We start from the raw sequence: 12,807 nt of genomic DNA on the forward strand, positions 1-12,807 counted from the left end.
ACAATGGAGTGGACAGCCAAGGCAGGGCAAGCAATCTCTTTGTCAAATGCTGAAGCAAGACAATGATGATTTCAAGAAATCATTTTTGAAGTGACTTCTGATTAAGTCTTTATCTCCTACTCTAGATGGTTAGGGTAGACCATTTACAATATAACTACTGGTAAGAGCTGAAAGCACAGACCTAGCTAGGCCATGTGAGGTATTTCTTTTTCACTCTTCTCCTTCTATTACATGCCTAAAAGTCAGGCAACACAAAAACACTTATCTTCATTAAAACAGTGCGGACAAAGTGGCGGAACCCCATCTTGACCCCTCTTTCTGAGACAGCAAGAGTACAGTAATATTTTAAGACAGAAGAACTGCAATGTACTAGGCTTTACAAGAGGAGACAGTATGTTACTCAGTAGTAAAAACATCACGGTGCCCTGGTTATTGATGGCATATGAAAAAGCATATGAACTTACTGACAATTCTTTGATTAATTTTCTTAGTTCCTTGTGTCCATGCTTCTCAGCAAGACTTGCTGGATCATCTCCGTGTGTGTTGGCTATCCTACAAGCCCATGTGGCCTCTGGACACTTGAGTAGAAGAGCTGCAAGGTTCTTTAATCCAAATCTGGCTGCACAGTGAAGGAGAGTGGGAAATTCTTCCAAATGGCTATCTGTATAAGGAAACAAAGTTTTCATAAAGAGCAGTCCTGCTCTTATAAAGTATCTGCTACCTTTTTTTATTTTAATAAAAGTCTTTTGAATATTAGCACTACTGAATCACAGTTATCAAGCTACCAGTACAGAACTGTCCCTGAAAGAACAATTCCTCCAAGCAAAAGTTTTACAAATCACATAAATATTTTAATAAAGGACCTTTTAGCATAACTAAGAAATCTCTCACTTTTTTTTAAAGAGGGATTTTAAAGCACTTTAGTTCCATTGAGAAATGTTTCATTGCAAAAGGAAGAAAATTGTACAGCCAAGACATGCTTTTACCTAGGTGTATATTATATAATGCTTTAGAAATATTTTAATCTGAGAAATTTGAAATTCATACGTTTATGATGCTATATTTTCATATTACATTTCTGAAAATTTACATGACTGCCAAAGACTTGCAAAAATTTGCTTATCACCTTAATGAAAAATCAGTGTTAAAAGACAGATGCATCTGATAAAGGTTTCTAGGATTTATCTGAAATAGCACAATATTTATTTGTATCACAGGTTGTATTTTTCACCTTGGAGAACCGGGACAAAGCTAAACAGAGGTAAGATTATAATTCCAGCACTTAGACCTGTATTATAACTGCAAGTTACATGTAGAAAAATGAGAAAACAAGTATAAATAGCATTTCCCTCTGCCTTCTTACTCTGCTTTCTAATCGCCTGTGGTTTGTTGTGTTGTGATTTGTCTACACATCAGCACACAATGTCTCTCTTTTCCAAGTATGCATCCAGACTGCCCCAGGGCACCATCAACTTCTTGCACCTTCAGGGTCTTTTGGCAGCGTCTTTAATGCTCACTGTGTGAAGTGCATCCTCTGCTCTGTTTTACACCTGGCTCCTGCTAGGTTCAATTGATAGCCCCCCAATTCATTTTATTCTCCATCTCTATCTGCCCCGTCTGCACTTTTAATGACTTACTCATTCCCAGAATTTAGTTCCTAAAGAGTTCCAGTCTACTTAATTGTGCCTTATGGAGAATAAACTCCATCACCCTCAGTGCTCTTTTCTGAACCTTTTCCAGCTTTAATATAACTATTCTGAGATGATGGGAGAAGAACTGCACATGATACTCAACTTGTAGGTGAACCATGTAATTTAGGCATTGTCCTAATTATGTCCTCTGTTTTGTTCTCTATTCCTTTTCTAATAATTCCTAATTTCATTTGCTTTTTGATCTGCTGCCTAGCAACAAGTTGGCATTATCATGGAACTGCGTGGTCTCACTCCTGAGTGCTAATAGCCTGCCTAAAGCCTTTCATTTTGTATGACAACACAGGACTCCTTTTTCCACTTGCATCACTTTGTTTTTACCTACACTAAATATCATCTGTCATTTTATTGCATAATTACTAAATCCCATAAGGCCTTTCCCAGGTATTTCCCAATCAGCCCTCTTCTCTACTACCCTGAATACTTTGTATCAGTAGCTAAGTTTAAGTTCAAACAATTACTGACCTGATGAGGTTTGCAGATTCTTACAAATAACCTAGTTAGACTCCACGTTACAGATTTAATATCTTATTACAGCTTATTAATTTGTCTGGTGGAGATAACCCATTAACCTGCTTGCAGTTCTCAAGGTCAGGTCCCTACCTAGAGAAACTGGGTTTTGGCATCATATTTACAGCTTTTTAGTACTGCAGAACTGAAAAATTGCATACTGTTGTTAGAAATCCCACTACCTTAAATTCCCTCAGAGCTCTTCATGAATACTAGTTAGCCTTGATCATTCCTAGTCCCGCCCATTTTTGCTACAACTTTATGACTCTTTCAACTCGACAGTCCCTTTTCACGTGTCTCCCAACCAGGACTACTGTTTGAGAATCTACACAGATCCTTCTAAAGCAAACACTGATGCAAATATTTCATTTTATTTCTCTCTATTTTAACTTTCAGTTATTTTTCTTGAGTTCTCCTTTACATCCCAGTTATCAGTTGTCCTACAGATTATGCAGCATATTTTCGGGCCTTCATGCAGTGGAAGAAAGATTTAATAATAGTTCTGATTCTTTCTGGAAGTCTCTTAGTTGCCACTTCATCTTGTTTTAAACAAACCTTCTGATTTTTACATTCTTCCCATATTAAAATTTGGCACAACAGTGGTGAATTTAGTTACCTTTCCCCCTGCCTCTCTCCTTTTTGCTCTTGCAGAATGTTAACGTGGAAATGGAGTAAAATCCCACCTCATCATTAGATACAAGGATTCAAGGAACTTGCATTCAGTTCTTGCAGTAGGCATAATGAAGTTATGACTGAACAGAAAAATTGTCAGGACAAATTCTTGACTGCTTTTTGGATGAAGAATATTCCATCACTACTCCACAACAGTATTGTTTTGACACAACATATTTTAGATGAAAGCCACATTAACAAACCTAAATTGATTTTTAAATTGAGTGTTGCCTGACTTTTATTTCCATCAGGCAACCAAGAAACTGTAAATGCACAGCATTTGTGTAAATCAAGTCGCTTATTTTAGGAGTCTTGGCAGACTGAGCTTTTATCAACAAGGGTATATGTTTGAGCTTATACTAGTTCATATTTGCAGCATGCTTTACAGTACTTTGAGTTCTCCTGCTAAGTTAAAGAATTATAATAAGCAATCTTAAAACTGTAATAGCAGCTAAGGTTCTTCAGTGAAATATTTGCTGCACAAAGTCTTCAATCCTGACTGCTCAACATTTTGACTGAAGTTCCACAAACTGGACTTGATACCACTAGAAGAATTAGGAACGTTATCCTAAGGTACAGCCATCTGACTTCTTACTCTTGTCTCTACTTCACCATCTTCAAGAAAACAAAACAAAACGTGACAACAATCGTACATATACACTGACTTAAGGAGACATCACACCAGCAGTAAATGAATATGGAAGTAATTTTAAGGCTTGGACAACAACATCCAAGCTAACTGTACTGTTGCATATTACACAGGATTCTCTTAAAAAAAGTCCAAATGCAAGCTTTTTATCAAAAAAATCCATAAATGTCCGATATCTTAATTCTTTTGCCTTTTTTTTGAGATGTCCAGCAATGAAATAGATGTCAATAAGTAATTTTTAAAAAGAGCAAATAACATGAACTCTAACCAATAGCATGCATCCTGTTAGCAGATTCTAAAAGGTCAAATAGCGTCAGCAAAAAGAGCCTTACCAGAGTATAAAAAGTATACTCTAAGGAGAATTTCCACTCCATGTTAATGAAACCTGAGAAATCTACTAACAGTTATAATTAATAATTTCATCTTTTCTATCTTTACTGCTTCAAAAACTAGCATAAAAGGTAATTTCTGTTTACAGAGTAATTCAAACTGCTTCCTTTCAGAGTATGAATTTCCATTTCATGCTTACACCGGGTACAATGGACAAGACTGCCATCAAAAGACCCAAGCCTATAGAGAACAAGTAATATAAATTGTATTGTGATTGCACAATTACTGTAACCTATCTCTTGATTTCATTCACAAAATGAACATCTACTGTTACAAAGACATTTAAATGCTATGGTGAAATTGATGTCTATAACAAATACGGTTTTACTATCTTTAAACAAACAAATAACTGACCCTGGAATTGAATGTCTTTTAGCACAGCAAAAAGTGATGGAAAATGGCAATTTCAACTGGAATTGCAGCTCTGGAAAAAAATTGCATTTATACCACTATTGGTATACTCCTAATAAAGAGTAAAATTGGCTGCCTGAAATATTTTATATTGCTAAATATGTAGTTTGTGCTATGACCAGACTTCTTCAGCCATGAACTTCACATGAAATTTAACACAGTTCATCTCCGGTAATTTAACTATATGAATTCTTGTGCAAGAAATCTGAACTACACAAGCCTCATACAGTAGGGTGGCTGTATGGATGTTTTCTAGATAAAATGCATATTAGCTGAGCAGGACCATGGTTTCTGGGGCATGCTACTGTACAGATGCATTAAAAGCAAAAAGCTGTCTGAACCTAGCAGAGCGCTTGCACACAAGACAAAAGATAGGCCTCTGCTTTGGGCTTCCTTTTGGGCACGATGCTATTCCACCTCCAGCCTAGGCTGGAGGGTACTCACAAAGTTGGTATCAGAAGCAGAAAAAGGTCTGTTCAGACTTCTTTTCCCTTGCCCTCTACGAATTAACGCTTTGCACGGGATTGACCCAGTTGCTTTCTGTGAGGAAGCTGTTGCAGAGTTAGAGATTCAGTGAGGACCAATGTAGGAGGTTAAAGCTTACAGCCACCACGACTGCAGGCTGCCGTGAGAGGTTTCAGACATCATGCTGCACTGGCTGCTCCCTCCCACAGATGGTTCACATACCCCATGGGGTGTGGAGGGAGGGAGCCACACAATCACCAGAAATTTATGGGGAAAGCAGGTATGAGACTGTCTATTTGTCCTGGGCTTTTAGATTCCCTTTAATTCAATTATCACAACTCTTTTAGGACCATGGGAGTATCTTCATGTTTGAGGTAAGACAGATGTGAATTGTTTGTTTTCTTTAGGTAAGGAGATCAGCTAGGATTAGGACACCCCTGACTTGTCACAAGTTATTGTGAGAACCATCAGATGATCTTAATGAGCTTCACTGATTTTGAACAGCTTTTAACACACTGCTTTGCAAAGTCTTTTTAGGCAGCCCCTGATATGATCCCTCTCTTGGAAAATACTTTTACCAACAGTTCCCATGGCTGCTGTTCCCTTTAGCCACCTCTGCATCACTCTAATGTCCATTTCTGCAGGCAGCTGTGGTACCAGCAGACAATCTTTGCCCTGTATAAGCTAATGGCTTTGCCACCCGTGAAGCAAAGGAGACATTTTTAGACCTGATCTCTCAGAAAATCCTTCCCTAAGCCCATATTTACCTCAAAAGTATAGTAAGGTTAATGACCTCAGAAGAAATGAGTGAAAGCTCCTGGTCTTTCTTTTTGCTCTCATTCTGAAGAGGCACAAATGGCCATTTAAATGCCTCCCAAGTCGCCTGCTAAAGGTGAAGTGATCTCTTTCTTAGCAACTATAGCGAAAGTCAATGACAACTGTGGGTACCATTGTCAAAACAACCAATTATGAATAACCCACTGTGAGATCTATTTTTTAAATTATAATTGTTCACTTAATTGCCAGTTCAAAGTTTAGCAAGCTCTTAAGACAAATTAGAAGTTCTACTGTAAATATATTTCTACCACACTGTGTTTAACTCCTTTACCTGAAGCTTTGTATCATACACAGTAGCAAGATGCTGTAACCTTGTGAAAGGACACATGACTTCAGCAGGAAAGCATTCAGAAACTTGCAAGCTCATCACACTGAATTTGGGAAAATTACTGGGACTTTTATCAGCTGTGAAATTTGAACAACTGATATATTTCAGTTAAATATATACACAACTGAAGAAAAGTAGTAGTTAACAGGGTAAGTAGAAGTGAACAGCTTGTAACCAGCAGCAGTCTTTTGATGAAGAACATTAACGGAGAAAAGCTGCTGTAGTTTTGCAACTACCCTGAGAACTAGATAGCTGGTGATCATAAGCAGGAAGGAAACAGTACAGAGACCATGACCAAGTGGCTTATTTTTAAGGGCATGAAGGCAACTTCTTCAACTTTCCGCTAACTTTGAAACCATTGCTTGCTCTTAAAAGCTTTAGCTGACACACACAAGGTGAAGAGGGGGTTGCTGTTTTGTCCTGTCAAAGTCCCTTCTCCACTCTTCTCTGCAGGGCAGTCTGCAACACCTCAGCTATAGAACAGAGCACAAAATCTATTATTGCTGCATTGTAGCACTGCCTTAGCCTGCGGGAATTTTCATAAAATTGCAGCAAGCAAACAGAACAGCTACAGTTATATTTCTGCAGGTTTTTTAAGGCATCCTTTTTTATTTCTGAAATTACTGATACAGGACATTACTTCTTTTAGCAATTTAAACAGACATTTAGGATGATTTCTACAGTGTCAATATCAATTAAACAAAAAAGCACTTATAGCTCTTCTTGTTCCCCCTCTCCCAGTCTGTCTTTCCTCCTGTTGTTTTACTAGCAGCTGGAAACCCAATCCCATTCTTTTGCGACTAATGTTTCTGCTTGAAAGAAAGAATTAGAGAAATCAGGATACAATTTGTTATGTTGCTAGCACTGTTAGGTGACAAAAAAAACCCACAGTATTTTCTACAAAATAAGTAATTCATGATTTTTCATAAGCCTCAATATATGGGTTTAATCAGAACAATGGTAACAGATGACTTAAAACAAAAAAATTCAAGGAAAATTCACCAGTAGAGGAAAAAGACACACAGGTTTTCCTCAGTTAAGTTGTCTTCTTTGACCTCAGAAATTAACACATCAAGAACTCCCAAACTGAGAATTCAAGAATAGATTCAGAGCTTCACCAGCTCAAGAAGAGCTTTGATCAGTTACTATGTTTTGTCTGGAGTCTTTTACCACACTGTAGAGGAATAATATACATACAAGGTACTCTGAAAGCAGTTTAACACACAATGTGCAATATTCAGGACAGTACCTCCAGCTTCCACAAGAGATGGAGGACAAGGTACCTGATTGTTCTCATCACCAGCACAAAAAATCCCACATGCCTTGGCTCTGTCTTTCAGTTAACGCTGTGATGTTAAACACAATGCTGTTCCAGTGGCTTCTGCTCAGTCTATTAGCTTTCTCAGCGGATTGGGCTTCTGATATTCTCCTTCAGAGGACTACAGAATAATCTCTTCGAATATCACTCATTCCTAAAACATTCTTGTTCTTGATAAGCTGGAAAAGTCTTTATCTTAATTCTTCTATACTGCTAGGAAGTAATAACCATGCATAATCCTAAATATATTTTGACAATGTTCTTTTGAACATTGTACAATCTATCATTTTAACTTTAGATGTTTTTCAGCCGAACAAAACATATACAACAAAAAAAATAAATTAAAACGAGAAAGGCACAGTTCAAGTCTGAAATGTGCACTTCATTTCTGACAAGCTTTTACACATACAGCAGTTCCAACAATATTCTGCTGGTAGAGACTCCTGCTTTACTTTTTGGATACTACAGTAACTATTACAATAGGATGCTTCATCAAAAGCAACCAATTGAAACCCATCTTATCCGTGGGTTATCATTCGAGATCCTGGTCTGTTAAAAAAGAAAACAAAACAAAAAACAAAAAACCACACACACCAAAACCACCATATACAGCATGAATTCCCTCCTCCAATCTTTCAAAAATCAATTTCATTTTAATAATACTGACAAGCTTAAAAGCAGGTCAAACAACAACTAAAGATAGTGTCATCATTGCCTCCATGTAGGCTGAGATGCAATTTTCTTCCTGCAAGTAATCCAGCAAGTCAGCTTCCACACAGGAAGAACATTACATACAAGTTAAAGTGCTTGCAGAACTACAGCCCCAGGTTTTCATATTACAAGGGACTCCATAAGGCGTGATGTGTTGCTCAAACAATTCTCTTTACTTAGATGGCATGAAATTCAAGTTTCTAGAATATGTATTTGTGATCCATGACGTCATCTGAAAAACCTCCCTTATCAGAAATCATTATATCCCATGATATACCTATCGTAAGGAGGTGGAGTTGTTCTGTTAGATATTATGGTCACACAGCAATTTTGTCATGACACCTTGCTTTTTGATTAGGATTTCAAAAAAGACAGGAATACGAAAAATGTTCTAGTTGAGTTTACCCCAGGGAAATAACAATGGATGATTTTATCCTAAGCATGTCTTTTTTACAGGTATGCTTGCATGTGTGTGTTACTATAAAGACAGGTAATCATACACATTAGTGAGACATATTAAATTGATATAACATGTTAAAAAATACATATGTTAATATGTTAAAAATACATAACATACATTGACAAATCATGTTAAACAAGGGACTACACATAGGGCCTCTCATAAGGTGCTCCAACTGAAGTTAAGTCTCCAACTTAATTTGAACAAATGGAAGCTGAAAGACAAGTAAGCAGCCTCAGAATTTGCAAGAAAGAAATTCTATAAATATAATAATGTATGCACATGGTAGGAAATATGCAGTAAGAGCTACAGTAACATCATGTACATACTTCGGTTCTCATCACCTGGAAGGATGAAGCTGTATGTTCCATGGAGAGCTTTTGTACAGAATAAAAATTTGTGTTGTTGTAAGGTAATCTGAAACTACGCATTGAAGAATGAATTCTAGAGTGAATTCTAAAAGATTTTTAGTTGAGAGAATTATTCAGGCATATTTGTAATAGAGGTACTGAAAGTAAAATAGTGAAGGAGTTGATCTTTTGCACCCTTACTGTCCGTCTTTACCTTGCCAGCCTAGACACCAAGCTCTCACAAGTACTGACATTCATCATAATAAAAAGAATTGTTAAACAGCCATTCTGGGGAAAAAAAAAAGGGGGGGGGGGCAGGGGGGGAAGAAGTGTTCTTGGAAAAATTGTGTAAGCAAACATACATCTGTTGATTTCATGTTCTAAACTATCATTAGTACAGCCAAGAATCCCAAAAAGAAACATGCACTTCTCCTATTGGATTTTATATTTAGCTTTGTAGTCCTAAATTTTTTAATCACACAGCTGTACACTTTGTGAGAAGTCAAACCAAGCAATTCTTCAGTTATCCAATAAAACTAATCATGTTATCTTCATTAGTTGTTCACTGAGTTCATACTGAGAACTCTCAAGTACAGCGATTTATCAGCTGTATCACAGTATGCTATCTCTAAAGTTAAAATAAAGCATCAAAGTAAAACCAGAGCAAAAAAGGCTTCTCTTATTCGTGCCTCATGGGGCGAGTTTGGCATTCTGTAGTCATACCAACAACTGGAGAGATGAAACAGCCTCCTAAGGATATGGCTAAAAAAAATGCATGTTTGTTATAGTGTTTAGGTTGAAAGGAACGTATCTGTACTTTGAAAGCATCTAGCTTCCAAGCAGCGCATCTTTGGGTAAAGGCATTATTGTTAAGCTAGAGGTCTTACATTATTATTAAGCTAGAGGAAAGTCAGATTAAGTACAGTCCATCAGATGACAGATTCACAAAAAGCTGTCACAAGCTTTTGGAGGAAAATTACATAGTTCATAAAGCTTTATGAACTAAGTGTTTGATACCAAATCTAATCAGAAGCTCTACTTATTGAGTTCAACAGGCTTTGAAGCCTTCAGAAGCAAAGTCTGGAAGTCGGCAAGAACCCTACAAGAATCACTTACAGGAAGTCACTGAGATGTTAAGTATTGGTGTTTGTATTCTGATGTGTCAACGTGCCTCTATTCAACCAAGTACATCTCAATGCAAAGAGTCTTTCCCCTGAAAATTGACAACTGGAATTCTGGCCTGTTTTGACCACTAGGGGAAAAAGCTGAAAATACAGCAATTATGAAATTAGGACCAATTCTTCTGCCTGTTCAGAGAGATAAGAATAATATATCTCAGTGCTAAAGAGCTTTTTGTCAATAGCTTCAATTCCTCCACAGAAGTATTTAATTAGTTTTCATTCTTTGACTTTTTCTCTCTGAAAAAATAAACATAAAAAATGGTACTTGGAAAAAAATGCTATAAAAACAGCAGAAAAATGAGATGCTAGTCCTCTACTAGACATGAACATGTTTAATGCCTGCTTGGCATGCTCTCACAGGGAATCAAAGACATGCATTTAAATAGCTTTCAGGCAGAAGGGGGGATCAGAGCCCTAGGCCTCCTACACTGAGTATTTCCAGCTCTGCAACCACAACCTCCTTTTATCAAGGATCTAAGCATCCAGCTCCGTACTTTGTTACACCACACATCAAACCAGTTCATTTTACGAAGGTCCCTATCTGGCTCAAGCTCACAAGCAGTCAGCTTGCTCTTGAACTGCACAGGCCTTTTAGCAAGGGATTACAGGTTGGTAAGCATTATCCTCAATATTCAAAGATGTGCCTAGATCTAACGAGTTCCCAGAGAAGCAGAAAAATCTTTTGTTCCTCAGAAGAAACACTTCACATTGGGAATGATGCTCTAATATGTCCTATATATCCCTTCCCCTGCAGCCCTGCACAGGAGCATGTCAAGGACAGGTGGCTCAGTTAACACCCTACTTCTTTGCTTCCACCAGCCCAGACTCTCATTTAAGCTCACTTTTAGAATGCACGAGAAGAGAAATCATGTTTATCTGCTACAGAGGGATGAATTTCATCATAAAAGAAACCTTACTCAAAATGAAAGGAAGCACGATAGCAGTCACAGTAGAGATTACCTTGAAAATTTGTTCTATTTGGTTATGAGAAGTGTTACATTATACTTGAACACAGTGAGTTTATTTTCTCTCAAAACCACAGTCCGGTTACACAAAACCTGAGTCAGCCAACAACTTGAACACTTCTTTCTTAACTATTTCAGAAGGGAAACATACAGTTTCTTGGTAAAGCTGAGGTCCAACAGACATCTGGAATAACATCATAATGATGTTTTCAAAACACAAACTAAATAATCAAACTTGATTTACTGCAATACAATCTGAACCCTTAATGAGTGGCTAATTCAAACAAGACCTTCCACTAAATGGTGGCTTATGGTGGTACGCTACTGGATTGCGCATACAGTGCCCCTACTTCATAGCCAAATCCTATTTTAACTCACTATAATTAGACTGTTAGATATATATATATACACACACACGAAGAAAGTAATGAAAATCATTAAGCAGAGTTACTAAAATGAATGTAGATGCTTTGTTTTGTTATTTCAAACTTGGAGAGCACAAAGTTTGAGAGTATTGCAAAAAGATCGAGTAGTAAAAATACATGCAAATATACACAGATAATGTACAGGCATCATGTATGTCTCTTATTGTGTTTTCTCCATGAGTATAAATCTGCTGAGCTGAAAAGTTGTTAATTTGTATTTAATCCAAAGATGATTAAAAACATTCAGATAGACAACTCTAAATACATAGTACTGACTCAAGAAGTAACGTTTTACAGATTTTTTTTCTCCAGTTTTTTGTTTCTTGATTATGCTGTCCTTATCATGGATTCCTGCATTTCACCAGTGGTCTTAAATATTTAAAGATTGTCATATTAACATTTATAAGTAATGGCCAAAGCAGCAGCAACAAAATGAAAGCATAGAAGAAGGGACTCACTAGCTTGTTGATGGTGCTGCTCTTCGCTCTGGGATATGTTGAATTCAGACGTAATTATTTTGCTTTCCAATAACAGAGTCAGAACACTGTCCAGCTTCTCCACAGAAGAAAATCTAAAAGCCTGTTCAAAAGACAAATAAATAAAGTCAGCACATGTGTTGAATATGTATTTTTAACTTTATCCTCAGGTTGCTAGTGAATCAAATTATTCAAGCAGCATTATTACACACTCAGTAAGACCAGCATAGTTTCTGAAAGTTACAGAAGAGGTATTATGATATACAAGGACCAGGATAACACGATACAATTGAAAAGAAACAGATATTATAATTTACAAAGTTCAGCTGTGACTAAAAATTTCTGAAGGACAGGTAAGGACAGGAAGATTTGTATTTATCTATTCTTGATTTAGATATGACAATGCTGTCTAATAATCAGGAGCTGTTCTAACACATGCCAGGTACCAAAAAAAATCCAAGGTCTCATTACAGCAGTAATTCAGGATGAGTTTAAAGAATACAGTAGACTGTTACTGGAAAGCTTTACATTAAGATCGTACGCTTTGCTAGGTAGGAAACGGCATCAATTCCATCAGCCATTGGCCTGACACTGCTGCCAGATTAAGAAACTGATAGCAAGCAACCAGTTAGATGAGCTTCCTAACGAGTACTTAGTCTTTAGACAAGGGAAATCCTCACTGACTTCTATGAGATCATTTTTTGACTGCCTAATTCTGCCTAGACAAAAGGCCAAGATTCGTTCCTAACGACTCTCAAGGCAGCCATAATTAAGTACTTTTTTCCTTGGTGTGACGAGAGGTATGACTACAGGGATTTGAATGGGTAAGGATGTTTTACACTAAGCACTATAAAGATAGCCTGTGCTGCTCTGGGCACCAAAAGAAACTCAGCAACAGCAGAAGAACACTCAGAAGTTGGTTTACACTTGACACAAAAATAATCCTGGAA

The 12,807-nt window shown here is 37.2% G+C and overlaps 1 protein-coding gene across 7 annotated transcripts in view; it reads right to left on the minus strand.

Moving 5' to 3' along the window:
* BANK1 (B cell scaffold protein with ankyrin repeats 1) overlaps nucleotides 1-12,807 on the minus strand; it is a 143,564-nt gene that overhangs the window by 80,073 nt on the left and 50,684 nt on the right. For all 7 annotated transcript variants that reach the window (XR_005819417.1, XM_040555592.1, XM_040555593.1 and 4 more), the window contains 2 exons: nucleotides 11,840-11,960; nucleotides 465-661 (listed from right to left, as the gene is read on the minus strand). Coding sequence is in view for 6 of the 7 variants with exons in the window: in XM_040555592.1 (XP_040411526.1) it covers nucleotides 465-661; nucleotides 11,840-11,960 (318 nt within the window). In the remaining variant the exon portion in view is untranslated. The remainder of the gene's footprint in view (nucleotides 1-464; nucleotides 662-11,839; nucleotides 11,961-12,807) is intronic.

This window comes from Cygnus olor, chromosome 4 (assembly GCF_009769625.2).
Source record: "Cygnus olor isolate bCygOlo1 chromosome 4, bCygOlo1.pri.v2, whole genome shotgun sequence".
Lineage (NCBI taxonomy): Eukaryota > Metazoa > Chordata > Aves > Anseriformes > Anatidae > Cygnus > Cygnus olor.